Source organism: Ambystoma mexicanum, chromosome 1p (assembly GCF_040938575.1).
Source record: "Ambystoma mexicanum isolate Mex_15411 chromosome 1p, UKY_AmexF1_1, whole genome shotgun sequence".
In the NCBI taxonomy this organism is placed as follows: domain Eukaryota; kingdom Metazoa; phylum Chordata; class Amphibia; order Caudata; family Ambystomatidae; genus Ambystoma; species Ambystoma mexicanum.
The window spans coordinates 604240934-604267670 of NC_090921.1; the positions used below are offsets into that span (position 1 = coordinate 604240934).

A 26737-nucleotide genomic window follows, 5' to 3' on the forward strand; every position below is an offset into this window, starting at 1 on the left:
TTGTGACCCGACATATAAAGCTTTCTTCTATGAACTACTTCTGAGAACTGTGGCAAAGACTTTTGAGTTTAACTACCAGAACCATTTTTACTTATACAAGACTCTAGCCCATTGACTTTGGCCTATCTATTGCATTGGAACAACTACTCTGGTGAACTCAAACTATTTGCACTGTTTAAGAGTAACTCTATTATTTGTTTTATTAACTTATGCCTTTTTGCTCATACTTCAAATGCTCTGAATGCCATTTTGCTCCTCCTTCAAAGTAGATTAAATGCCTCAGAACCTGATAGTGTGAAGTACTGCATAGCTCTCAACTCACACGCTTTTGGCGGGTGTCACCCGCCTTCTAAACAGCTGACTCACCTGCCAAGCCTCCTGCATGCCCATTCATTTCAATGGGCCTCTCACCCGCCAAAAACTAAATCGGGTGTTTTCACCCGCCTTTGTGACACAAATGGTTGAGAGCTATGAGTACTGTAGTATATTTTTGTGTGGTATTGATTGCATAGCTCTCAACCATTTGGGTCGCGAAGGCGGGTGAAAACACCCGATTTTAGTTTTGGCGGGTGAGACGCCCATTGAAATGAATGGGCGTGCTGGAGGCTTGGCGGGTGAGTCAGCTGTTTACAAGGCGGGTGACACCCGCCAAAAGCGTGAGAGTTGAGAGCTATGTGATTGCCTCCTTTTAGTGAATGTTTTCTAACTGACTGTGTAATAAATTAATAAGTGTTTTACCAAGAAACCTTGGGTATAAGAGCCTATTTGAATACTTGTGATTGTAGATGTTTCACATTCCCTCTTGAGATAAGCCTGGCTGCTCAGCTTGCTACTAAAAACTGTGTGGTACAGACTTATACCAAAGGTATACCAAAGGTTGGTTTTGCTTACACCTGTAGTCATAGTTGTGTGTAGTGGTCCATAGCTCTCAACTCACCTGCTTTTGGCAGGTGTCACCGCCTTGAAAGCAGATGACTGACAAACTGTGCCTAGCACCCACCCACTTTAAAAGTTGCAGCAGGAGGTTGACAGGCAGAGAGAGAGAGAGAGAAAGAGAAAGAGAAAGAGAGAGAGAGAGAAAAGACAAAACATACCCCATTGCAATGCATGGCGGCCATCTTATTAGGGAAACTATTTTAAATTGTCAAACCATGCGAAAGAAAAGAAGACCAAATTGAAGACACTAAAAAATAAATATTCAATTTTCTGTACACTGAATCTAAAAACCCAACGACTGCGAGTTTTAAATTACAATTTTAAAATAGAAGCTAGATCATTGTATAATGTATGAAACGGTGAGACGTAAGCATTTAGTCATAATTTTGAAAATCAGATAGAGGTACACTTAGTTAACTGGCACTTGCTCTGTGAGGGTCTATCATTGAGAACTGGGTAATTTGTAATTCAAGATGGCCGCTACCCTAGCCAAACAGACTCACCGAGACACAGCGACTTGGCCGCGCGAGCTTCTAACGTCTCCGCCGAGGCGAGAATCCACAACGTGTACTGGGCATGCGCAGCCGGGGACTCGGTTGCTTCCAGTAGAAGCGGTGCAGGCGGGTGACCGCGTTGCTTTGTGGGAATCCCGAAGGGAGTAAAATGGCGGACCTTGCGAACGAAGGTATGAAAGGCGAGGTGGCTGTTTTGTTTCGGGGGGCGGGGTGGGGTTACCGTGCTGGCTGGGGAGGTACAGCTAGAACCACTGTATACCCGGTGGATAGAGAGGTGTAGAAGGTACTATTTATTGGTGGGATGGTCAGCCTAGCAGAGAACTTGATTAGGGCACCGGTAGGGTACGTGGACCTACACCTTCGTTGAATCTACCCTGGGCTCCCTTCAGTACTGGTGGGGTGTATTGTCCCGCTGGGCCGCCTCACACCCAGTGAAGCAAGCAAGCAAGAAAGAGTACGTCCGCGCCTGGTTGTGGTTTACTCCTATGTGTACATATCAATGTGCACTTGATAGGCATCTACTGTAGCTCTTGATGATCCGCCTCTGGGCATTGGTTGACCTGCTAGAAAGTACAAAGTGAGTGTTGCGGGCCGTTTGGAAATGCCGCCAGAGTTCTAAATCCTGGTTGGATGTGCAGCACTGTTGCGCTGGGGAGTTGGCTAAAAAAGAGCGCCTATCTCTCTCCCAAACGGAACAGGTGTCAAACTGCCCGTGCCTGCTTCCTATTCCAAATTAAACGCCTCAGCGGTGCTCCAACCGCTTCTGTGACAAGCGACTTTTAATGTGTTCACGTGCCATTTTTTTTGTGTTTGATTAGAAAATCGTTATTTTGCTTTTCGATGGCTACATATAGATTATGATGTGCGGCTTGCTCGGCACCATTACGGTAGAAGTACTAACAACAGAGTTGTTATGGTTCATGAAAGCTCAACTTTAAATTTGGCTTTGCAAACTATATAAGTTGCCGGTTTTTAACCGAAACGTACAACTTGACAGTGTACTTCACTTTTTTATTAGTTGTCATTACGAATAATACAAAAAGAGGTCGTTCATTTTTAACTTTTCAATGTGCACGTTAAGGTGCCCCGCTGCTACATTACAGCGATTCGTGTAAAACACTCTCCTTATATATGGTGGCGTTTTTAAAACCTATGTTTGTTAGTTATTTAGCAAACTTTTCCAATTTAATATTTTAATTGCTAGAAAAACATGTGGTGATTACGTCTTATAGTTGGCATCTACGTCATAACAACCTCTACGTGGGTTCAGTTTACTTGTCCATTTCACATGGAATATGTATTGCAGGAAAGCACACAGATCGACACGTACAGTTTTGCCAATATTGATGCTTTAACTTTATTCAAATAGTCCCTCAACCGTACTTGGTTCGTAAATGTGATTGCGTTCTGACCATGGCCCAATACAATGGCTAATGCTGATTTAGATATGGCGTTTGCAAAGTTTGTCTGATTTAGTTAGTCTTCAAATACACCTTTTTCTTATTTGCTACCTGACTTGCAATGTGAAACGGAATGTTTTTTTCTTCTATTGGGAGAAAGCTACAAGTTATCGCGCCCTGTTGGAATGAACCAATCGTCGCACAGCCGCATACGGAAAGAGTTTCTGTTTAAGCAATATATGTTGCAGCCTAAGCTAACATGATTATTCTAACTTGTGTGCCTCCCTGTGTTTGAACATGGCTCATAAAGGCGGCATAGGTTATGTACGCTGGTATTTCATTTACAATTTCGCAAACCACAGCCACGCACATATCGTCCCCTCGTTTTCGGCAATTGAAAAGTAACTCACAAGGAGTCGTAACATAACATTGTTGAGAATGCAGTCAAGCAGTGTCCAGGCCTGGTCAATGTGTTTTGTTGAATTCCCTTATGTAGGTGAATTTGGAGGACTCGTTTTGGGATAAATAGAATGCACATTTAAGCTTGCAACCTAATTTCTAGTCCTGGTCGAGGTGAAGTGATTGCATGCTTCTAGCTCCCTGTTTAAATGTGTAACATTTTACAAGCTGACTCCCATGTGAATAAGCTGGAAAAACAAGCACACACCTAAAATGCATTGGATAAGTCGGAATCGCCACACTAAATTATAAACAGACAGGACATAGACATAGTATCATACAACAACAAAAAATACTTTATTTAATCTTGATGTTTTTGGCACTCATCTCCTCTGTCCTTGCAGTCTGCTACTACTTGGGCATTTTATGGGCAATCCGTGTCTAAGTTTAATTCATGTGATCTGCAGCTTCTTGGGCATTTTATTGTGAAGTATTTTCTGAAGTTCAGTACTGTGATCCTCGTCTCATTTGGTAGTTGTTTGGCAAATCAAATCTCTGGTCTGTCAGTCATCTGGCCCGTCACGTCTCTGCTGTCTAAATCACTGAACGGATCTCTAAAAGTATGTAGCATGGGTGGTTCGTTTGATCAGTTACTTGGGCATGCGGATAGTAGTTTTGATCAGTCTTACTGAATAAATATTCTTTAAAATGCAGAATTTGCATCACATTTTATTAGCCTCCCTCCTCTTCCCCCCCCCCCCGTTGGCACTATTCAAATAGTCTGTCGCACAAGGAAGGAATTGCCATTTGTAACGGTGGGCCACTTTTTCATTGGTGCCCAAGACAATTTTATACCCCAGTCCCACTTAGGCTGCAGGCAATGAATATGGCATATGGTGCAGTATATACAACCAACAAAACACAGGCTGCTGAATGGGGTTTGGAGGCACCTTAGCCAAAAGGGCAATGACAAGGAGACACCTGGACCCAATAAACAATCACTTAAAAAAGGTATCTGACATTGCATACATTTATCCGGGTCCATGTACCCGACAAACATTGCATAAATAAACCGGGTTGTGGCTGAGGACTGTAGCTTCCTCTGTTGACCTGTTGCAGCTGCTGTGCACAAAGACCCATCTCTCAACTCTGTTTGGGCCCACAGTGCGTCCCTGCAAGCCCCGGACCCTTCGGTTATGGCATGTGTCCCGTGATACTTTTACAATGCCACAGATGCATACATGTGATGCACCCATAGGCTTACTATGTGATGAACATAACAGTAGAAGTGTTATACAAATCCATGGGACTAATCAACCGAACAATTGTTGGACGCATTCTGATTATGTGGAGTAAATAAGTGAATCGGTGAAGTTATAATTGTGTTAGTGAACATCCCCTTTTCCACATGTGTGCACTAGTGGCCTCCTTGTGCGGTGGACGCTATCCCAGATTGCAGGGCTCTTAGAGACATCGATTGCAAAACGCAACTGTTGAATTCATTTAAAATTAGGGCAGTGCCCTACTAATTCCTCCCAACACATGTTTCATTAAACTATACGTGAAGGATAGGTTCTGACCACAGAGTGCCAAATGGTGTTTAACAATATGCAACATCCTGTTATCGACTATGCTCCTCGTTTGGTAAAGAGACATTTTTTTCATGCATTACTAAATAAAATTCGAGCACTTACTATACACAAACAACGATTTAGTTAGTATGAATCACTAGGCGATACTGAATACTGCCATATTGACACACCCATGTTCACACACACATCTGTAACATCATTGTTAACTATACAACAAATAAAATAACATGTAATTGTAGGCATTTTGTTTTATGTATCATAACAGCACTCTAATGTAAACTTGCTCATTATTTCAAATATAAAATGTGGGCAAAGTCTAGCACTTGCTGCTTAGCGCGCATCCAGCATTTCACTTATCCACTGTGCCAAGTTATATGGCGATGTCGATGACCGAAAAGCCAGGTGGCAATACGGCCTGGCCCTGTCAGGCTTCGGCACCCCCACGTTCAGAAGTAGAGTGGAAGTGACACCCTAGTCTGGTAAAGCTTGGTCCCCAAGATCCGGCTACAGTGATCCCTCGCGGTATACCTTTGAACGTGAGGACCCCAGCGGAGTGTTCGACTGGGCCCACGATGTGTCCCTGCAAGGCGGGGCATATTTAATAAAGGCACCACGTCAATTAGGTGCATTCTGCAAGGAGCCTGCTGGGTGTTTTAGAGTATGTATGTGTAGGCCAATAAGCGAGCAGACAAGAGTGCTAGCTCCTGGAGGCCCTTCACTTCCACAAGTGCATTGGCGCTTGGACTTGCATGAATGACTTGTAACGCATGTTGCACACAGAGGATGGGTGTACATCCGTTTCATGTCCCTGCTCGTACACTACCCCCACCCAGCATCAGTGTCAGACCCACAATGTAGGTGTCCGTTAGGGCCCAAAGTGTGTCCCTGCAAGCCCCGGACCCTTGAGTTATCCCCCCCAATCTTCGAGGATTGGTGGGATAACCAAAGGGTCCTGCTTGCAGGGACGCACCGTGGGCCCAAACGGAGTGTTAACAAGCTGACCAAGAAACAGTTTGTCCTTTATGACTTACCTCAGATACTGTATGGGGCGGGCAAGGGTCACTTACACACCTGCAGAGACGCAGAGCTGCCTACAGTGCACGCCCGCTCCCCTCACTGCACCTCCCCTCCCATCAGGATGCTGGCACAAAACCATTCAGTGACTAATGGCCCATCATTAGCAGTTTCGTGTCGGCATTCTGATTGGAGGGGCTGGTTTTAGCTGCAGGGGTAACTGAACTGTTTGTATTGTGCTTATGAAGAAAGAAGCGCAACCGTAAGCGACTAATTAACGCGATAAGCGGACAAAACCAGCGACCTGGAAGAAAAAAACAAGCAACTTGGAAGCCCAAAATCGTTTATTATAAGCAGACATGGCAACACTGGCTCAAACACATGCACAGAGGGTATGGTCTTGATGATCGTGTCTTATGCTGCTTTTGAGGTGGGGCTTTGTTGCTTTACTTAAGTTGATCACTTTCTGTGGTGGCACAGATCCAATAAACGAGCCTTGGCAACCACTTTGGCTTGTGTAGGCATGGGGATATGTATTTGCCAAATACTGCCTTGATAGTACTCCCTTGCCATACGATGGCAACAGCTGAAAAATAGTATGTACCTGCGATAACGGTAGTAGTGTCTGGCCAATTCCTAGAGGCAACCCAAAACTTTTGGCATTGTCAGTTTTGTTTTGAACAGGTCAGATAAAATCAAATGGCCAAAGCACACTCGATTAAGACATATATCTTAACTTGACTACTCCCAAATAAGTTTTAAATTACTACTTGATGGAGCTAGATCACAGGAAGATGTATTTTTGGTGGGAGGGAGTGTGTTAGCGGCTGGTAATGGCATCATGATTAGCAAGGCCATAGGCAGTAAGTGGGTGGTTAAATAACCAAATGCCTACAAGCTATTTGACCTTGCTCACGACATCTTCATCCTACCTGTATGCCAATGGGATAGTTTGATATAAACCAACTTCAGTTGAGGAACCTTTTTGAAACGGACACTTGTTAAAGTAGACCTCAGCGCCCCTTTGTCTCTTTATGAAAGGTTTCAGTGTTCATCGCATGAATTGTGTAACATCGGAGAAAAAAATTGTTCCTCTACTCCGTTTTGAAAACAAAGGTAACAAGGGGGTTACTTGGAAACATTCATGCGCCCGTTTTTAAATGAAAAGATTACACTTTAGTCAGCGTCTGGTTTTTTAAATTGTGAATTTATAGTATGCAAGTGCCCTTTTTGATACGTGTTTCGACAATCAGTCGTCTTTTTCAAATCAGGGCTATTGAATCAAAAATCATAGGTATCATTATTCATTGCACATTTCACAATTGGTGCCAAAGAAGGTGGTGTGATATGCAACACAGACAGCAAGGTAGGGGGATTTGGGGGAGGAATGGTAAGGTTAAAGAGTGTGGCATTCAACATAAGAAATCACATTGGTACATTAGCAGTTAGAAAACAGTACGGTGGGGGAGAGATGAATACGAACGGGGGGGGGGGAGAAGAAAAAAGAAAATATTTTTCAATATCCATGTGCAGTATATAACCAACATTTAAATGTTGGATCAAATGCAATTCAGTCTTACCTAAATGGTATTATCTTATGAGTTGTAACGAAGCTTTTCAGCAAGTGGGTCCAATCCCATCCTGTCAAGTAAGTTTGGCATAGTTAATTATTTGTATAAATTAACACGTGTATTTAAACTCTTTCCTTATTTAAATCGGTCAGGGTGAAATTGATTTATACTTCCTAGACTCTTAAGTCAAAACGGATTTAGAGCATCTGATGCTCGTGTAGTTCAAATGCCGTCGGGTTGGTGAAAAAAAGCCTTGTGCGAGAGAGGTGCGTATTCTTATAACATGGAGTTAAGTGATTGAGCCTTATTTACACTTTTAGTGCATCGATTGTAGGTTCAACCTTATTAATTGTGCCGCTTTTCGTCTGGACCGAAGGTCCCAATTAGCACATCTAACCCCTTACCGCTTTCATTCCGGCATGGCATCCGTGCAAATCCGTCTGCGTTCGCAAATCTACATCGAAAAAATGGTTGTCTAAATTGTTAGTTACGGTTTCCACGGCGACTGGAGTAGTCCTTCTACAGTTACTATTATGAGCGCCATGTTATGGGCTCACCACACACGTGATGCAGTTCGCAGCTGTGCGTACCCATAGTCTGTGTATTTGAAATTACGAGTACATGTCGTATTCCAAGTGAATGTTATAGACATCTTTAGAGAAAATATATGATATGGGATCTGTTGCTTTGACAAAAAGTTAGCGTGTCTCATATAAACAAATGAGTGATGTTTAGTAAAATGTTGTCAAAATTGACACTCTATATACATTTTTCGGAAAATAAATTGTTCGTTATTTAATGTGAGGTAAGTGCTACGATAATGAATATAGTATAACTAATTTAAATATTGCTTGAATTAAATGCAATAGTCAATTCATTTAGTAAGGTCCTATGTCGGAGTTGAGCACAAGGCAATGGAAATACGGGTGGCCATCGTACCCAATCTGGCTCATGTTGCTTACCTAAATTACATCAATAGACAGTTTCCTATCTAGAGTTAAGGAATACACATCACAAATGGGCACATATTGCCTACAAAATATCTAGTCTTAGTACCTTCTACAATTCCTATTAATAAACGATTTGTCTATTAGTTGCAGAGGTTAGATTGTGTCTATAACTCGTATCACTGCATTTCTGGTCATAGGGTGAACCACGTAGTCCACGTTAAAGCGGAAGCTTACTATTTAGTGAATGGCATATAATTAATAGATTGTTCATAGGAAAGATGACATCTCATTACCATGAAGATCTTAGCCATATTCACTTACTTGGAACTTTGGAAGACAACACAGAACGACCCATTCATGAAACCGTTCACGAATCAAATATACAACAAAGCAGTCTTGCACCCAAAGAAATGAAAAACAAATCGAAATGTACACCCCAACTAATGCCCGAAAACCTAATTGATGCATTTTACAAATCAGTAACTCAAGACGTCAATGCCACTTTAGATGCCAGAAATAGGAGCAAAACACCTAAGGCCAGATATAAATTTTACAACCTGTCACAACCAGAAAGAAAAGCACTTCAAGAATTACAACAAAACTCACAATACAATCAAAGCAGCCGATAAAGGCGGCAGAATTGTAGTGATGAATCGTGAAGACTATTTAACAATGGCTTACAACCACTTAACAATGCCAACGTGTTATGTTCAAGTACCATCAAATCCCAAATTAGATGTTCTAAAAGAAATCACAGAAGCAACCCTAGTATGGCATTGTCAAGGCCGCTTATCACATGAAGAAAAACAAGCACTGGAGGTTAAACACCCCACAATACCTACTATATATTTCCTACCTAAAGTGCATAAAACATTTGAGAGGATCCCAGAAGGTAGACCTATCCTCAGTGGGATAGGTTGGGCTACTACCAAAATGGCTGAATATATCGACAATATCTTGAGACCCAGAGTGACCACTACCAGAGCATATCTGAAAGACACATCGATTATCAACAAATTATCAGGAGTGGATTGGAGAACTGGATATACCCTGGTGACATGGGATGTTAAAGCTTTATACACATCAATCAAGCACAACATAGCACTAGATGCGATTGATTATACTTTTTTCCAGGACACAGCGTTAAACTATCAATCTATACAGATGCTGAAAGAAATGTTGCTTCTAACCTTAACAAACAACGTTTTTCTGTTTAACAAAGAGTACTACAGACAAACCTGTGGTGTAGCGATGGGAGTAAAATATGCTCCAGCTTTGGCTAATCTCGTAATGGCAATGTATGAAGACCAGTATATCTATTCAGACATGGATTATGAAGACAAAGTTGTTCTATGGAATCGATATATTGATGATGTGTTCTTCATCTGGAAAGGGGACGATCACCAACTACAACGTTTCAAACAAAGAGCCAATCATAATAATTTAGGGATAACATTTACTGGGAATTCAAGTACATCAGAAGTGCACTTTTTACACCTCACAATTTGCATTGATAACAACGAACTACTGACCAAAACCTATAGAAAACCAACAGAAGCTAACTCTACTCTGTATGCGACAAGTTGCCACTATAATCCTGTAATTAAAAATATTCCAAAGGGGGAATTAATTTGAGCTTGCAGAAATTGTTGGAAAGAAGAAACCTTTGACAAAGAATGCAAGCTGCTTTCCACATGTTTTTTGACCAGAGGATATGCCAGCAAAAATATCACCAAAGCACATGTTCAAGCAAGGAGACTTAAGAGAGAAAATACACTGACCCCTAGCAAACAAACCGTCAGCCAAACAGGGCAAATTAGATTCATCACAACTTATTGCGCCAATAATACAGTACTGAGGAAGATTTTGAGAAAGAACTGGGGTCTTTTGAAATTAGATCCACACATTAAAGAATTCATTGACGACAGTCCGGCATTGACTTTTTTAAAAGAGCTAGGATGCTTAAAAACACTCAGCCCGTCCTTTCTACCCGAAGAACAAGTTACTGCAGCAACATCATGGCTCCCTCAATTACCCATGGGCTTTCGGAAATGTAGCTCATGTGTGTAAATATGCAATGAGCAATACAGAGATTTTTGAAGATTCTTTTGGTATCCAGCACAAAATCACTGACTTTATTAACTGCAAAACTAAATTTGTAGTGTATGCGATAATTTGTCAGTGTAAAAAAGTGTACATTGGAAACACCATTAGAGAAATGAGAACTAGAATTTGAGAACACATGTCTACCATTGGAAGTCAGAATACAAATTTACCGCTGGCATCCCATTGGCAAAGAAAGCATCAATTGAACAGTAAAAAGATATAAGATTCTTGGGTCTTAAAAAGGTAACTCTTGGTCCTAGAGGTGGAGATCAAGAAATGAAATTGAGACAAGAAGAAGCGAAACTAATATGCCGCTTTCGAACAGTTGAAAGAGGCTTGAATTTGTACCATGAGATGTCATCTTTCCTATGAACAATCTATTAATTATATGCCATTCACCAAATAGTAAGTTTCCACTTTAACCTGGACTACGTGGTTCACCCTATGACCAGAAATGCAGTGATACGAGTTATAGACACAATCTAACCTCTGCAACTAATAGATAAATCGTTTATTAATAGTAATTGTAGAAGGTTGTATTTTGTAGACAATATGTGACCATTTGTGATGTGTATTCCTTAACTCTAGATAGGAAACCGTCTATTGATGTAATTTAGGTAAGCAACATGAGTCAGATTGGGTACGATGGCCACCCGTCTTTCCATTGCCTTGTGCTCAACTCCGACATAGGACCTTACTAAATTAATTCAAGCAATATTTAAATTAATTATACTATATTCATGATCGTAGCACTTACCTCACACATTAAACAAGGAACAATTTATTTTCCGAAAAATGTCAATTTTGACAACATTTTACGAAACATCAATTACTCATTTGTTTATATGACACGCTAACTTTTTTGTCAAAGCAACAGATCCCATATCATATATTTTCTCTAAAGATGTCTATAACATTCACTTGGAATATGACATGTACTCGTAATTTCAAATACACAGACTATGGGTACGCACGGCTGCGAACTACATCGCGTGTGTGGTGAGCCCATAACATGGCGCTCATAATAGTAACTGTAGAAGGACTACTCCAGTCGCTGTGGAAACCGTAACAATAACAATTTAGACCACCATTTTTTCGATGTAGCTTTGCGAAAGCGGACGGATTTGCACGCATGCCGTGCCGGAATGAAGGAGGTAAGGGGTTAGATGCGCTAATTGGGACCCTCGGTCCAGACGAAAAGCGGCACAATTAATAAGGTTGAACCTACAACCGATGCACTAAACGTGTAAATAAGGCTCAATCACTAACTCCACGCTATAAGAATACGCACCTATCTCCCACAAGGCTTTTTTTTCACCAACCCAACGGCATTTGAACTACACGAGCATCAGATGCTCTAAATCCGTTTTGATTTAAGAGTCTAGGAAGTATAAATCAATTTCACCCTGACCGATGTAAATAAGGAAAGAGTTTAAATACACGTGTTAATTTATACAAATAAATACATGTGTTAATTTATACAAATAATTAACTATGCCAAACTTACTTGACAGGATGGGATTGAACCCATGATATTGTTTGACTTGCTGAAAAGCTTCGTTTCAACTCATAAAATACCATTTAGGTAAGACTGAATTGCATTTGATCCAACATTTTAAATTTTGGTTTTATACTGCACGTGGTATTCATCTCTCCCCCACCGTACTGTTTTCTAACTACTAATGTACCGATGTGATTTCTTATGTTGAATGCCACACTCTTTAACCTTACCAATCCTCCCCCAAAACCCCCTCCCTTGCTGTCTGTGTTACATATCACACCACCTTCTTTGGCACCAATTGTGAAATGTGCAATGAATGTAATGATGCCTATGATTTTTGATTCAATAGCCCTGATTCGAAAGACTGTGATCGTTAAAACACGTGTCACCAAAAAGGGCATTTGCATACTATAAATTCACAATTTAAAAAACCAGACGCTGACTAAAGTGTAATCTTGTCATTTAAAAACGGGCGCATGAATGTTTCCAAGTAACCGCCTTGTTACCATAGTTTGATATAAGGTGTGGCTTATAAGCCTCCGATCCCAGACCTGCCTGTAAAACATCGGGTCTCTGGTATTTCTGGCAATCGGAGACACTCTGCCCACACCTCACCTAAATGTTATTGGCTAGTGTATAGGCAGAGACTTAGTTCTGGGGGCAAATCCTGCTCCGAGCAGGGTCGTACTGGGACAAAAAGTGGCCCACCTCCCAAAAAAAGTGGCCCTCATACCATCTGTGAATCGCGTCAATTCACGACTTTACAGAAAATGCTACTTATGGAGGATCAATGGTGTTGTTTACATGTAATGTTTTGTGTGAGAAAGTGATTTCTTTAAAAAAAAAATAAAATGCATCACATAGCTAAATCCTTTACTTATATTGCAGAACCAAACTTCAGGAATGTCTACTAGTTGCCACCAGTAATGAAAATAGTTGCATTTAATAAGCAATACAGCCAAATGATGACACTGGAAAGTAGTACCCTTCCATTTGTAGTTGTGCTGAAATATTACAACACATTTCATAAAATAACTATGCATACTTAGTTCTGTGACAGGGTCCACAGCTCTGAGGTGCAGGAGTGGTACAAACCAACCACCCACCCCCACTTTGGTTTTGGGACCTGCAAGTCGATACTTATACAGGGCTGCGCAACCCCAACAGGGAAGGAGCGTTCGGGTGATGATGGTTGGATAGGAGGGGCTGGGATGTAGGAACACCAGAATGAGGATTGGGGAGAGGTTATGAATAGGTTGGGGGTGTTGGGTAAGGTTTTCACCACTGCGCACGCTTAGAGCGTGCTGTTACACTCTTACAAACACCCGTCCCTACTTCTGACTACAAACACAGGTCCCTACTTCTGACTACACACACACACAATATCATTATGGTAGTATACAAAGGCACAGCAACATAAAAACATATGAGGTAGTGCAGCACTTAGGTTAGTTGTCGGCCAGAGTGTCCTTTGTTCTCTCCTACAATTTCGTTTTGTGCCAGTATGTGTCGTAGTAGCAGTTCAAATGCTGCAAGACTGCTACAATTAATGCACACATCAAACACTGCTGCATGTGGCTGTACACATGTTTCCTTATGTTATCTAATGCTAATGCGATTCTCTACAATTAGTAGCCACATATGGCCATTCACGTGGTGTTCACATGCAGGGGATTTAGTGCGACTGCAAATGGCTACTAAACATGTGTGGCCAGCAGCAGAAGGCTCATGGAGCTTCAAGAGAGGCATTGTTGCTGATGTATTCTAGACATGAAACACCCCTTCTCCGTGGCCAAGGAGAAGGGCTGAGGTGCTATAGAGTAGGCAAATGTCTGCCCGGGAACCACTAAGCAACATTCCAAGATGAGACAAGAACACCGTTGGACCAGCTTAAATAATGGTGATGCAGGGAGCAAAGGAAAGGTGTGAGGCACTGGGGGTGGGGGGGGGGCTAACGTGCACGAGGAGATGAGACAGGGTGGCAAGGAGCTGGTGGAGGATGGAACTGAGGGAAGGTGGAAAGTTCATGGATGAATGCTGCGACCAGGACACAGCATTCGCTCGGCAGTGGAGATTGAGCAAAGACCCGGTGACCCATGGCGTTAGAGGGGAATACATGAGGCAAAACCAAATGTGTTGCATTGAGAAAGTCGCACAGAAAAGCCATGATGCTTTGTGTTTTTAGAGTGCATTGAGAAAGCCATGTTAAAAAGACACACTGAGCGCTGGAACTTGGAACCAGGCCCCAGGCCCCAAATGGCCTATAGGACAAACGCAAAATGCTAGTCAGAGGTTGTTTTTTTTGTGTGTGTCAAACTGCCACTTTTATGGCCCTTGTGGAGCAGTGTGAAGCGTTACTTCACCATGCGACTAGTAGTTTTGATCACTGTTGCTTACTATTCTTTAAAATGCACAATTGCCCTCACATTGTATCAAAAACTTCTACTATACAGTCTTTCACAGAAGGAATTGTCATTTTCAACTGTGGGCCACTTTCTTTTATTATTTTTTTTTATTTTTATTAATAGTTGTTTTAGTTGATTAACAACTTTACAACATATAAAACAGAAATTATTATTACAGAAAAGAAGAAAAAGGTTGGTACATTTGTATAAAAAAAACAGACTAAAGTTACATTTTCATAAATTTAACACATGATGATAAAATTCCCCACATCCTTTTTTTATGCCGTGAAAACAGCTTCTAAAAATCTTTTTATAGCTATATATATATAGAGGTTCGATTTGTTGAGAAGAATATATTCAATTTTTCCTCTTGAGCAATGGTCTCATACTGCTGGTAATATTTGTACAGATATAGTTCTCTCTCTCGCATGACTCCTGGACATTGGATGAACACATGCCGTAAAGTTTCTTCTGTCTCAGTGTTTGCACAGAATCTACAAAAGTTCAGGGATATGGGAATTTGTTTTCGTTTAGCCATTAACGATCGAGTCGGCCATAGATTTAATCTGAATCGTAAAATGGCTGAGCGAAGATACACAGAAGGGGAACAAACCAACTAAGGTTCACAGGTTCCAAACTTTTACAGAAGAATAGATTATCTCTGAAGTCTCTGTATGTAGCAAATAATTCTCTGGTTTCAATCCAGTCATGTATGTACAACTTTTTTTGGCTCTGTCTGGATTTTCTAATGGTGTCTCTAATGACACATCAGCAGCAGCCATTTCATGATAGACATTCTTTCTCCACTTAACCGGAAAACTATGAGCTGACTTCAGAGTATATGGTGCTAAAGATGCAAGCAAGGTGTTGGGGTTATCAGCAAGAACACATTTCCTTAGCAAGGCGCACTGCCGCCACAAGAGTCTGGCATGCAGGGACAACATCCCAATTTCATGTCATATAATTGCAACGGCAGTACATTGAGGCAAGTTAAGAATTTCTCTCCAGTATTTCCCTTCCAGTTTTTGGAGATAGGTTTGGTTCACCTTGGACTATGTCTCCAGGCCATATAAAAGTATTGGCACGGTCTTTTGGTTATAATAGGTGATAACAGTTTTTATGGAGAATTTGCCATATGTGCGTAATATTAATTTGGATTGTGAAATTGCTGTTGTTAATCTCTGTTCCATAATTTCTGAGTGAGCTTTATTAGTTTGGCGGTCATCAATTCTCATTCCCAGATATGTGTATCTGGTCACTACCTCAATTTCAGCACCCTGTAGGACGCATTGTTGGAAGTCTTCGGACGAGTATTGCAGATCATAATCTTAGTTTTAGCAGCGTTCACTGTCAATTGATTGTTGTTAATATACGTGGTCACAGCATGTAGTAAATTTTGTAAACCAGAGGGCGTTTTTGACAGAAGGATGAGATCATCAGCATACAACAATGCAGGAAGCTTTTTCACGCCCAGACTCGGAGCGTCTATAATTTGATCTTGAAAAACATCAGGTACGTCGTGAATAAAAAAATTTAAACGGGGCCGAGGCCAGGATACATCCTAGCCTCAACCCTCTTTTGGTCCACAAAGGGGTTGACAAAAGACCTTCGAGATTCAATCTCACTTGCAATGAGGTATTTGTGTGCAGCTCCTGTATAATGTCAACAATAGTGTTTGGACATTGCGCTTTCTGTAATTTATGGATTAGCAACTCTTGTGACACAGAGTCAAATGCTGCATGAAAGTCTATATATGCAAGATACAGTAGTTGATTTGTAATATAAGCTTGCTGTTTAATAGCATATAGAGACATTAGATTGTCACACGTGCCCGTTCCACTGATAAAGCCAGTTTGGTGGGGATCTCGTTTATGATGTTGTATTGCCAATCGATTGAGGTCTCGTAATACAAATCGAGCAAATGCCTTTCCAGTGACACCGAGCAATGAGATAGGTCTGTAGTTGCGCGGTAGAAGTCTATCACCACTTTTGTAGATAAGAACTACGACTGCTTTACGCCATGAATCCGGGATAGTTTTTGTTTTTAGCACTTTGGCAAATATGTTGTACAAGATCTTTGCCCAATGACCTGGAAAGGCTCTAAGCATAGCATTGCTTAGGCCATCCTGGCCCGGAGCGCGTGAGCTAGATGATTTTTTGATGAAGTGCACTATATCTTCCATCTCAATGTCTAGCTGCCACGTTTCACATGTTATGATTGATTTTTGTTGCAAGATCCATTTCTTTGAGCTCTACAGTTCTTGAAAGTGTTGTAACCAACTCTCCTCCGTAACACCATTGATTTGAACCAATTTGTTTTGTCCTCCAGATTTGTTAAGAATTGACCACGTAAGGGCTGTGCTTTTTGATGACCATATATGTAGCATTAATTCGCCATTTCGCTGGTATCTCAAGGCTCTCCTATTACGTGTCCAGTTTCTATACTGACATTTTATTGAGCGCAAGGTGGAGGTTCTTTCCGGTTCTGCTAACAGACTGGCAGCTTTCCTATCTTTTCTCAGCTGGGCTTTTTTATTTTTTTGGTGAATGTCAAAAGCATGGACTTTCTGGATCTTGGGTCCATTATCTGTTCCATCAGCCTGAATAAGAAAAGTGCCGTGGTGTACTGAGTATTTTCATCTTTAAGTGAGTTCTGTGTTATTTTGTTTTCATTCCAACGAAACCTGATTTTTGCTCTGTTTATCGCTAGTTCTGGAGTATAATACTTCCTTGGGTCAGACGCTGTTTTGGATTTTGTGTTCCAGTGCAATGCGAGCATATTATGATCGCTGAATGATTGATCTCTAACTTCAAATCTCACGGTCTGTGAGTACAGAGCTCTGTCCAGATAAATGAAGTCAATTATGCTATTCGATTGCCCCTTAGCCCATGTGGGTCTCAGAGTTAAATCTCCAGGAAGTGATCCATTAATCATAACCAGACCTCGTTCCTCCATTAGTGCTGACCACCTGCGAAGGTCTGTTCTTTTTTGGGCCATGTTCCTTTTTTGGGCCATTTTGTCAAGACATCGCAAGTTCAGGTCTCCCACTAGTATTATGTTGGTGACTTGTGCATCAAGAGCGATTTCATCTAGCGTATTTATCAGATCTTGGTAGAACTTTGATTCTGATATACCAGCCGGATTTCTGTAAATGTTGAGCAGTGCTATTACTTGTTCATACTGTAGGATCTTAACCAGCTGGGTGTAGTTATTGGGTGTTAACCATGGTTGTAGAACACATCCTGAGCTGATTTTAGTGGCTACCATTAGTCCAGCTGTCGGTCGACCTTTGGTGGCTGAAATCGCCGGAAGTAGCAAGATATTGTGATCATTCCAAACTGGTTCATTTATTAGCCACGTTTCTTGAAATGCAATTATGTCGAAACTTTCCAGGGATTTAGGGAAGTGGGAGTGTCCACGAGTATTCCAGCTGACCAAACTCGTCTGGTTCAATTTAAGATGTTTGTCGTGGTCGCTTACTTCAATGGGTCGCAGTTATGATCAATTGGTTTCCCACTCCATATCTACATGTTGACGCACACTCACGTATTTTTCTGTTGGTGTTCTCGCCATGTTTGAAGTCTCATAGCCTTGGTTATCTTGCAGGATGATGAAGCCCAGTTCAAATAGTTCGGGGTTCGCATTCCAAATTGCCTAGGCCACCATACCAGATGGGATCCACAACCTCACGGTTTCTGATTTATATAAGTTTGGGAATTCCACTTGCGCAATGTCAATTGAAGAGATGTTATTCAATGTGGACGTATCCTTAAAGATGTTAGCACGGCATAACGTAAATTGTCTAGCAGGAGCAGGGCAGCACTTCATAATCAATGTGTGTTGAGCTGTTTTGGTTTTAATGATCATGTTGTTACTACTTTTCTGGTTTCCTATGAGGCCATTGTCAAGTTTTTGTTTGTCTGAGTCTGTAGATATTTTCAGCGATAGATTTTTCCATCCTTCATGCTGCAATTGACCATGTGCTTGCCCAAGCTGTTTCACATGTAAACAGTTGCATTTCATAGCTTGGTCAAACGTAACACGGCCAGAAGTGTTGCTTGCAGTGCTAGCCTGAGTTTTCTTACAATGCTTGAGTATCGATGGTTTAGGTAAGGGGCTGTTTTATGTCCCCCGATACATATCGTCTACATGGTTGTTCTCCTTGCTTTTTAACATTCCAGCCACAATCCAAGCGTTGAAGGTCATCAGAACACACAAACCATTCACTTGCGGCATCCTCTGTTCTGAGTGTTCATTCTTTTGGGAACTCAAGTAGGCATCGACCACCTCTTTAATTCTCCAGCATGGGGTCTGGCATGGATTCACATGCTCATGAATATTCCCCGTCGTCAGGCTGGGAATCCTCGGTAAAGAAAAATCAGTATCAGTTTCGTTTCTGATCTGTCTTTCGTAGTAGTAACCAATCACTGATCTCTGCGTCATACTGACCACAGCCAATGACTGCCATCTCCCTAAGCCCCGCCTCTGGCAGCCATCTTCAGAATTTTACTGCACGTTCAAGTGTTGGGAGTCCTCGTGCTTAGCTCTCGAGCTTTTGCTGCGTGTTTCGCGCTTTTTCAGGTGAATTTTCACATTTTTTTCGGTTAATCGAGCCTCAAGCTCCACTGTTCCTACTCCCGTTAACGGGTACCCGTTGCAGGATTTTCCTACGCCCCTCAAGGGTGAAGATTTCGTCGAATCAACCTCTTGGAGGATTCCAGAAGATTCGTGGCCTATTTCGAGATGGCCCAGGACGCGAGTTCGTCACCCGGACCCAAGCTGTTTCACAGCTGCCCTGGATGTGGGCTGCAGAATGTATTTAAGGAGGACGAACATTCGCGATGCCTCTACTGTCTTCATGGGGACAAGACTCGTGTAGAGAAGGACTGCCAGTTCTGTAAGAACTTGTCGGAGCGGACCATGAGGGACCGTCTATCCCGTCTCGCCAGCTGGTTGGAGAAGGGCTCAACGGGTGAGAAGAAGAAGAAAGGGTCAGAGCGGGCTTCTAAGTCCTGTGCGGGCGCCCCGGCGACGGGGGCCCAACACCAGGCCAAGCGCGGGCGCCCCTGGCTCCGGGAGCGCCGAAAGGTCGGACTCTTCGGTCGCCAGGCAGGGCGCACCTTCCCCGGCACCGTCGACCACGAGCCAGCGCTCCGGTTCGGGGAAGAGGAAGTCCGAGACCCCGGGTAAGCTTCGGGAGAAGCCCCGTCCGATCTCGGGAGAAGGGAGAAGGGGAGCGAGGCGTCGCCCCTCCCCCTAAGGAGAAGGCCCAGGCTGCACCTAAGGTGGTGAAGGCCCCTACCCAGCAGGCAAAGGCCTCTATCGAGGCGATCGCGGCGACTCTGGCCAAGCCGGCAGAGACCCCGCCAGCGGAGACTACCTCCGGGACTAGAGTTTCCCTGCCGCCAAGGAGGGAATCCTCTTTTCAGCCCATCGTCATGGCCCCCATGATGGAAAAGGGGGGGGGGGGCACGGTAGCCGCCTCCGAGCTCGGAGTCAGCCTCGGAGGGGAAACTGACCGAGGTCACGAGGAATCTCGAAGTCCAATTCGAGAAGGTTCGGTCCCGCAAGGAAGATCCTCGGGAGATGACCGAGGAAGATGGCGAGGAAGAGCAGCCTTCCGGTGCAGCCGGAAGCTAGGCTTCAGGATAGCTCGGCGGCCATTTTGTTTGCGATCCAGTCATTATGCTCTGAGATAAGGACGAGATTACCACGGCCCAGGCCGGAGGACCCGCAACCTGGCCCGTCGGGAAGTCCTCAGAACAAACGACGGAGGACGCAACCCTCTCCTCCGCTCGCCCCCGTAAGGCCTGCAGCTCCCTCCTCATCCTCCCACGAGTCAGGAGATGACGGTGCGGTGGGCTCGACGACGGGTTCTGACGGCGACGACGATGGAACGGGTCTCCCGTCGCACGGGCATCTCCGCCCGACGAGATTGGCTCATTCCACGCCGTGATCACCAGGGCGTCCGAATTGTTCCAGCTCTACCCGGAGGAGCAGAAAAAGGAGGGTTTCCTCTATCAGCGCCGGGAGGCCAAGAGGAAGACTGTCATCGCGGTGCCTCTAATCGATGACATCTGGGAGGAGGGCCTGTCGGTACTCAAGAACCCCTCCACGGCACCAGCCAAACGGGACCCGTACGAGAAGAAGTACCGGGTCCCCGAGACCGCTCCCCTGTGCCTCAGGGCCCAGCCAACACCAGACTCGGTCGTCGCGGCGGCGGCGAAGAAGAAAGCGGTAGGGTCAGGAGCCTCAACGTCGAATTCCCCTCCGGACGGCGAGGGAAAGAAGTTGGACGCCATGGGGCGACGGGTCATTTCGTCGGCGACGACGATCAAAGAGGCCAACGCCCTGGCGATCGTGGCCCGTTACGACAGGGAGCTCTGGTTTAAACTGGCCCCCATATTGGACTTCCTACCGGACGACAAGAGGTCCGAGGCCCTGGAAATACTTCAAGAAGGCGAGGTGGCGTCGGACCACGCCATAACGGTGGCAATCGATATTGCCGATACCGGGTTCCGCCAGCTGGGCAACAGAGTTTGCCTACGACAACGGGGTTGACTCCGGGCTACCGACTTCCATCAGGACGTCCAGACCAGTGTTTCGGATATGCCGTTCGACGGCAGCAACTTGTTCGGGAAGGCGGTGGACGTATCCCTCCAAGCCATAAAGACGGAGACGGCCTGCGCCCTAGGAGCCCTTCAGCAAAGACGGCCCTTTTGGAGCTCCGGAGGCAGACAGGGGGCCTCCAAGGGATCCAGCGGTGGCTCGTCGTCCTACCGCCAGGCGGCACGCTCCTCATCTCAGGAGGCCTACAGGGGTCGCGGGAAGCAGGGAGTGCCTCGCCGCCATCGGCAAGGTGGCCAGGGTGGCAAGGCCACCACCTCCAAGCAGGACTGAACCGGCCGTGGCCTCGGGGGGGCCCTCCACCGAAGCACCCGGTGGGAGGCCGGCTGACGAAGTTCGTCGGCGTGTGGAAGTCCATCACCACCGATTGTTGGATGCTGGATACCCTGGCAAGAGGACACACTATCGAATTCCTGAAGAAGTGCCCTCACGTTCCACCTGTGGCCAGGAAGGAAAATCGCGTCCCGCAACTGCTGTTGGAAGTACGGGCGATGCTCAGGAAAGGCGCCATCGAGCCCGTCCCGAAGAGGCTCCGGGGTGTACTCAAGGTATTTCCTCGTCAGGAAGAAGACTGGCGGCTGGCGCCCCATCCTGGACCTTCGTTTGAACAAATACATCAGGTCACAAAAGTTCAGGATGGTCACCCTCCAGCACGTGCTGGGACAGCTGGAGGAAGGCGACTTTCTATCGTCGCTGGACCTGGAGGATGCATACTTCCACGTTCCCATCCTCAGAAGTCACCGAAAGTTCCTCAGGTTCGTCGTCCAGGGACGCCACTACCAATTCAGAGCACTGCCGTTCGGATTGAAGTCGGCCCCCAGGGTCTTTACCAAGTGCCTAGCACCTGTGGCGGCGCTGCTGCGCCTGCAGGGGATTCACGTCTACCCCTACCTGGACGACTGGCTCATCCGCTCAAGGATGAGGGAACTCGCCGTCGAACACACTGAGAGGACCGTCCAGCTACTCACAGACTTGGGATTCGCCATAAATTACCCAAAGTCCCACCTGGTGCTGTCGCAGGTGGCCCTGTTTCTGGGAGCGAAGCTCGATACAGTGAGGCGCCTGGCGGCACCGTCGGAAGAACGGACGAAGACCATTCTGGGCAAAGTGCAGCAACTGCTAGCCACGGACGTGTCCAGGGTGAGGTCCATCAAGTCCCTCCTGGGGATGAGGTCCTCTTGCATCTACCTGGTGCGCCTATGCAGACTACGGATGCGCCCTCTTCAAGAATTTCTCGACGCCCGTTGGATGCAGGCAACGGGCTCCTTCGAAGACAGGGTCCCCCTCAACGAGGTGTTCCGGCGGGCGATTCAGTGGTGGGGCGTTCGAGCGCACCTCACGGCGGGCAAGGACTTTCAGACACCGGCGTACCAGGAGACGGTGACAACGGACGCTTTCCTGGAAGGTTGGGGCGCCCACACCGGAGATCTCCACGCAAGAGGCCTCTGGCTCCCGGAGGAGAAGCTCCTGCACATCAACATCCTGGAACTCGGAGCCGTGTTCTGGGCTCTCAAATCGTTCCTCCCGTCGCTCAAGGGCAAGGTGGTGCGGATCTTCACGGACAACACCACGACAATGTTTTACATACGGAAGCAGGGAGGCACCAGATCCCCAGCCCTATCCAAGGAGGCACAGGATCTGTGGCACTGGGCGGTCGCCCAGGGGATGTTCCTGGTTCCCTTCCACCTGGCAGGAGAAAGAAACACCATTGCCGACTCGCTCAGCAGGGAGCTGCGCGCGTGTCACGAGTGGGAGCTGCGCCAGGATCAGGTGGATAAACTCTTCCGACGATGGGGCAAACCCCAAATCGACCTGTTCGCAACAGCGACGAACTCGAAGTGCCAGAGGTTCGCCAGCAGGTTTCCCCAGCCGAGAAGCATGGGCGATGCGTTCTCGTTCCCCTGGGACGGCCTATACCTGTATGCGTTCCCTCCGTTGCCGTTGCTGCTTCGACTCATCAACCAGCTCAAGAGGTCCCGGTGCAGGATGATCCTCGTCGCACCGGCGTGGCCGAGGCAGATCTGGTTCCCGGACCTTCTGGACTTGTCAACGTCCCCATCCATCAAGCTGTCGGCGGACACGGATCTTCTCTCCAGAGAAGGAGGCGCCATCTTCCACCACGACCCAGCGTCGCTGAACCTGCAGGCTTGGCTCCTGCAGCGCTAGAGTTTGAAGGGTATGATATACCGGCCGACTGCAGAGAGGTTCTTGCAAAGGCCAGAGCATCCTCTACTCTCAAATGCTACGGTCACAAGTGAAAGAGGTTCCCTATTTGGTGCCGAGCACAGAAGATCAACCCCCTACGGATTACGGCCCCTCAAGTGCTGCCGTACCTGCTATCACTGGCAAAGGCTGGGCTAGCCCATGCCTCCATTAAGATTCATCTGGCGGCGATTTCCAGATATACCAGAACCACAGGACGGAAGTCCCTGTGGTCCCATCGACTGGTAAAAGAGTTTATGAAAGGACTGTTCCGGTCGTGCCCGCCGGTGAAGGCCCCGGCGTGGGAACTTAACGTGGTGCTGACTAGGCTCATGGGGCCCCCATTCGAGCCGATGCACTCTGCACCGATGAAGTTTGTGTCGTGGAAGACTGCATTCCTGGTGGCCATTACCTCCGCACGACGAGTGGGAGAGATCCGGGCCCTATCCTGCAAAGCACCGTACTTGACTTTCCATGCCTCGAGGGTAGTGCTTAGGACGCACCCCTCCTTTATGCCCAAGGTGCCGTCTGACTTCCATCTTAACGAGCCCCTGGTGTTACCCGTTTTCTTCCCGTCTCCTTCGTCGCCGGCCAAGAGGACTTTGCACTCGCTGGATGTGGCTAGAGCGCTGAAGTTCTACGTGGACCGTACGAAGAATTTTCGGAGGACATCACAGCTATTTGTGAACTTAGGACCTGTGAATCAAGGGAAGGCTCTCTCGAAGTCTTCTATTTCCAGATGGCTCTCTGGCTGCATCATGCACTGCCACCGGTTGGCTAACCGACCGCTGCTAGGTCGTCCGAGAGCCCATTCGACCAGAGCGATCGCTGCTACTACGGCGTTCCCATCTGGTGTGCCCCTGCTGGGCATCTGCAGGGCTGCTAAGTGGAGGTCGACGCACACTTTCACGAGATTCACTGCGTCGATCGGGATTCCAGGGAGGAGTCCAGGGTCGGCCAAGCAGTGCTGCGCAACCTGTTCGCTTAAGGTGAGCCTGGTGAGGAGGTAAGAGATGCTTAATGTTGAGTTGTTGTATTGCTTAATGTTGAGCCTTTTGCCACCTCCCGTGGTTGTGCATGTGTGTACTGCTATGTATTCTTATATTCATGAGCATGTGAATCCATGCCAGACCCCATGCTGGAGAAGGAACAAGTTACTTACCTGTAACTGTTGTTCTCCAGCATGGGTCTGGCATGGATTCACATGCGAACCCTCCGGCCTACCCCTCTGCGGCTCTTCACTTGGTCATACTGCTACTTCACGTGCTACCAAATCTGAAGATGGCTGCCAGAGGCGGGGCTTAGGGAGATGGCAGTCATTGGCTGTGGTCAGTATGACGCAGAGATCAGTGATTGGTTACTACTACGAAAGACAGATCAGAAACGAAACTGATACTGATTTTTCTTTACCGAGGATTCCCAGCCTGATGACGGGGAATATTCATGAGCATGTGAATCCATGCCAGACCCATGCTGGAGAACAACAGTTACAGGTAAGTAACTTGTTCCTTTCTCTCCTTCGAGCTTCAGTTGACATCTTATCCAAAGCCATGCTATCACTTGGATTCATCTGTTTTCCCCGTTGAGCTTCTGCCAGCTCTGCTGTAACTTCTTGTGTAGAGAGATTCTGTTGTCTGTCTATTTCATCAACCAAGTCATTTAACGGCTCATGGTTAGAAGCTTGCTCCAACACTTGCTTATCTGATTCTGGCTCTCTATTTTTCCTCATTTTTGTATTTATTTATGACAGCCAAGCTAGCGTTCTGTTTTGAGCTAGAATGATTTTCTTTACAAATTGCTTTGCAGGTGGTTGATTCAGTTTTAATGTTTTTTTATGTTCTTAGATTTTCTTTTTCATTTCCACTTAAACTTTTTTTTTCTTCCATTTAAGTTGATGGGTTGTTTGGAGGCATGTGTCATTTGTTCTGGTAGGAAAATATTGTATATTTTTTTGACGCAAGCCTTAGGAGTCACGACTGGTGGCTTCTTTCCTTCCATGGGGTCCGCAGGGATGACTTCAGTGACTGGTCTGATTATTTTGGTCAAAAATTGGTAAGACTGGGACCATAATTGTGGCCATCTGCGCCTCCTGTAGACAAATGCTCTCCGGTTTTCCATCTCCACAGCTTTTATCAGCTGTTACTGGTCGCGCATTGATCTCCTTTGCGAGTCTTGTTTCCAGCATCCATTCTTTGATTAGGTCTATTTGCATTGTTTGATGCCTAATTTTGTCATCCATGGTTTCAAATAGGCGCCCCAGACGAACCAAGGCATTAATTGCTGGAAGCGTGATTTCTAACATGGGTTGGGAGTTCAAATCCCTTGCTGGCAGCACCGTTGTAGGGGAGTAGGGTTGACAAATGACACCGAGACTGAGGGGGACTGGACGTCTCTTATTTGTGAGATGCCTGAAGAGCTTAATGCAGGCTGCTCCTGTAGTGGTTCCGAAAAACTTGCATGTAGCGATAAATTAGATAATGTTGTCTGCACTAGGTCAATTAAAGGAGGTGCCTTGATGTCCATTAAAGAGCTAACCTCTACTGTTTCGTTTAATGAAGTATCTTTGCATACCACAGAGTGCGATTTGTCCAAATAAGTTATTTTGTATTTATTGCCTTTTGTTCTAACGTCTTGGCGGGGGACTAAGCACTTTTAGAGCACAATTCTTTTCTTTCTCAGTTTCGCTCCCACCCTGCCTTTGTTCCAGGTCAGTTATGATCGCTACATGAGTATAATTTTTCCTAGCTCCAGTGGCTGTTTGCTGATTCGAGTCTACCTACCGCATTCTTACTATAATTCAGATTAATGCAGTAATCTCGAATGTCCCTCATGACCAGAGACTTTGAAATGACTGGCGACAGCGTGATGGCTTTTTTGGGAACTTTCCTTGGAGTGTGGGGGCTCAGTGTATTTGTCATATGCAAAAGCGTGGCTATTGGAGGCATGCTTGTTTTAAGTGTATACGGTATAGCAGCCATCAGTAATACCTCCCAAAGTGAATATGCGTAGATTAGAGTGGTACTGAAGTAAAAAACACGCACAAAGCGAGCACACCAACTTACTTTCTTGCGAAGCACTAATCGACCATTAATGAGAAAAACTCACTTAGAATGAGTCGGTATGTGTTTCTACAAGTTTCATTCACATGTAATAATAAAATACAAAAGGCAAGTCGTGTACTCCTAAACACACCACAACACGGCCAACCCGCGTTATGTTAAATGGGAGAGCACGTTGATACAAATTAATACAAGCTTACTGAATCCGAGCTTCAGTTATCAGAAAAGGGGGACCCTCCACCCTCGGCACCCGTGGACAGCCGTAGACAGCCCTTTCTCAATAGCACTTCCTCAAAAGCGCGAGTTCGTGAGGCTATATGGATTGTGGGGGAAAGGGGCGGAGACCACATGACTTAGAAGAAAAAGCAGGCAGTTCCAATGTTTGTTTTCTTTCCAGTAATGTTCAGTTCACATCCACAGTAAATAAAGTAAGAAGGTCACAGCGTCTCCAGCCGTAGG

General features: G+C 45.3%; 1 protein-coding gene across 7 annotated transcripts in view; it reads left to right on the forward strand.

Moving 5' to 3' along the window:
- Positions 1-1471: 1471 nt before the first annotated feature.
- The window catches only part of RANBP3 (RAN binding protein 3), a 1483781-nt gene continuing 1458515 nt past the window's right edge, over positions 1472-26737 (forward strand). For 5 of the 7 annotated variants that reach the window (XR_011303967.1, XM_069649578.1, XM_069649579.1 and 2 more), the window contains exon 1: positions 1498-1621. Coding sequence is in view for 6 of the 7 variants with exons in the window: in XM_069649578.1 (XP_069505679.1) it covers positions 1600-1621 (22 nt within the window). In the remaining variant the exon portion in view is untranslated. Of the gene's footprint in view, positions 1622-26737 lie in introns of all 7 variants that reach the window. The other 2 variants (XM_069649581.1, XM_069649583.1) reach the window with 1 other exon arrangement.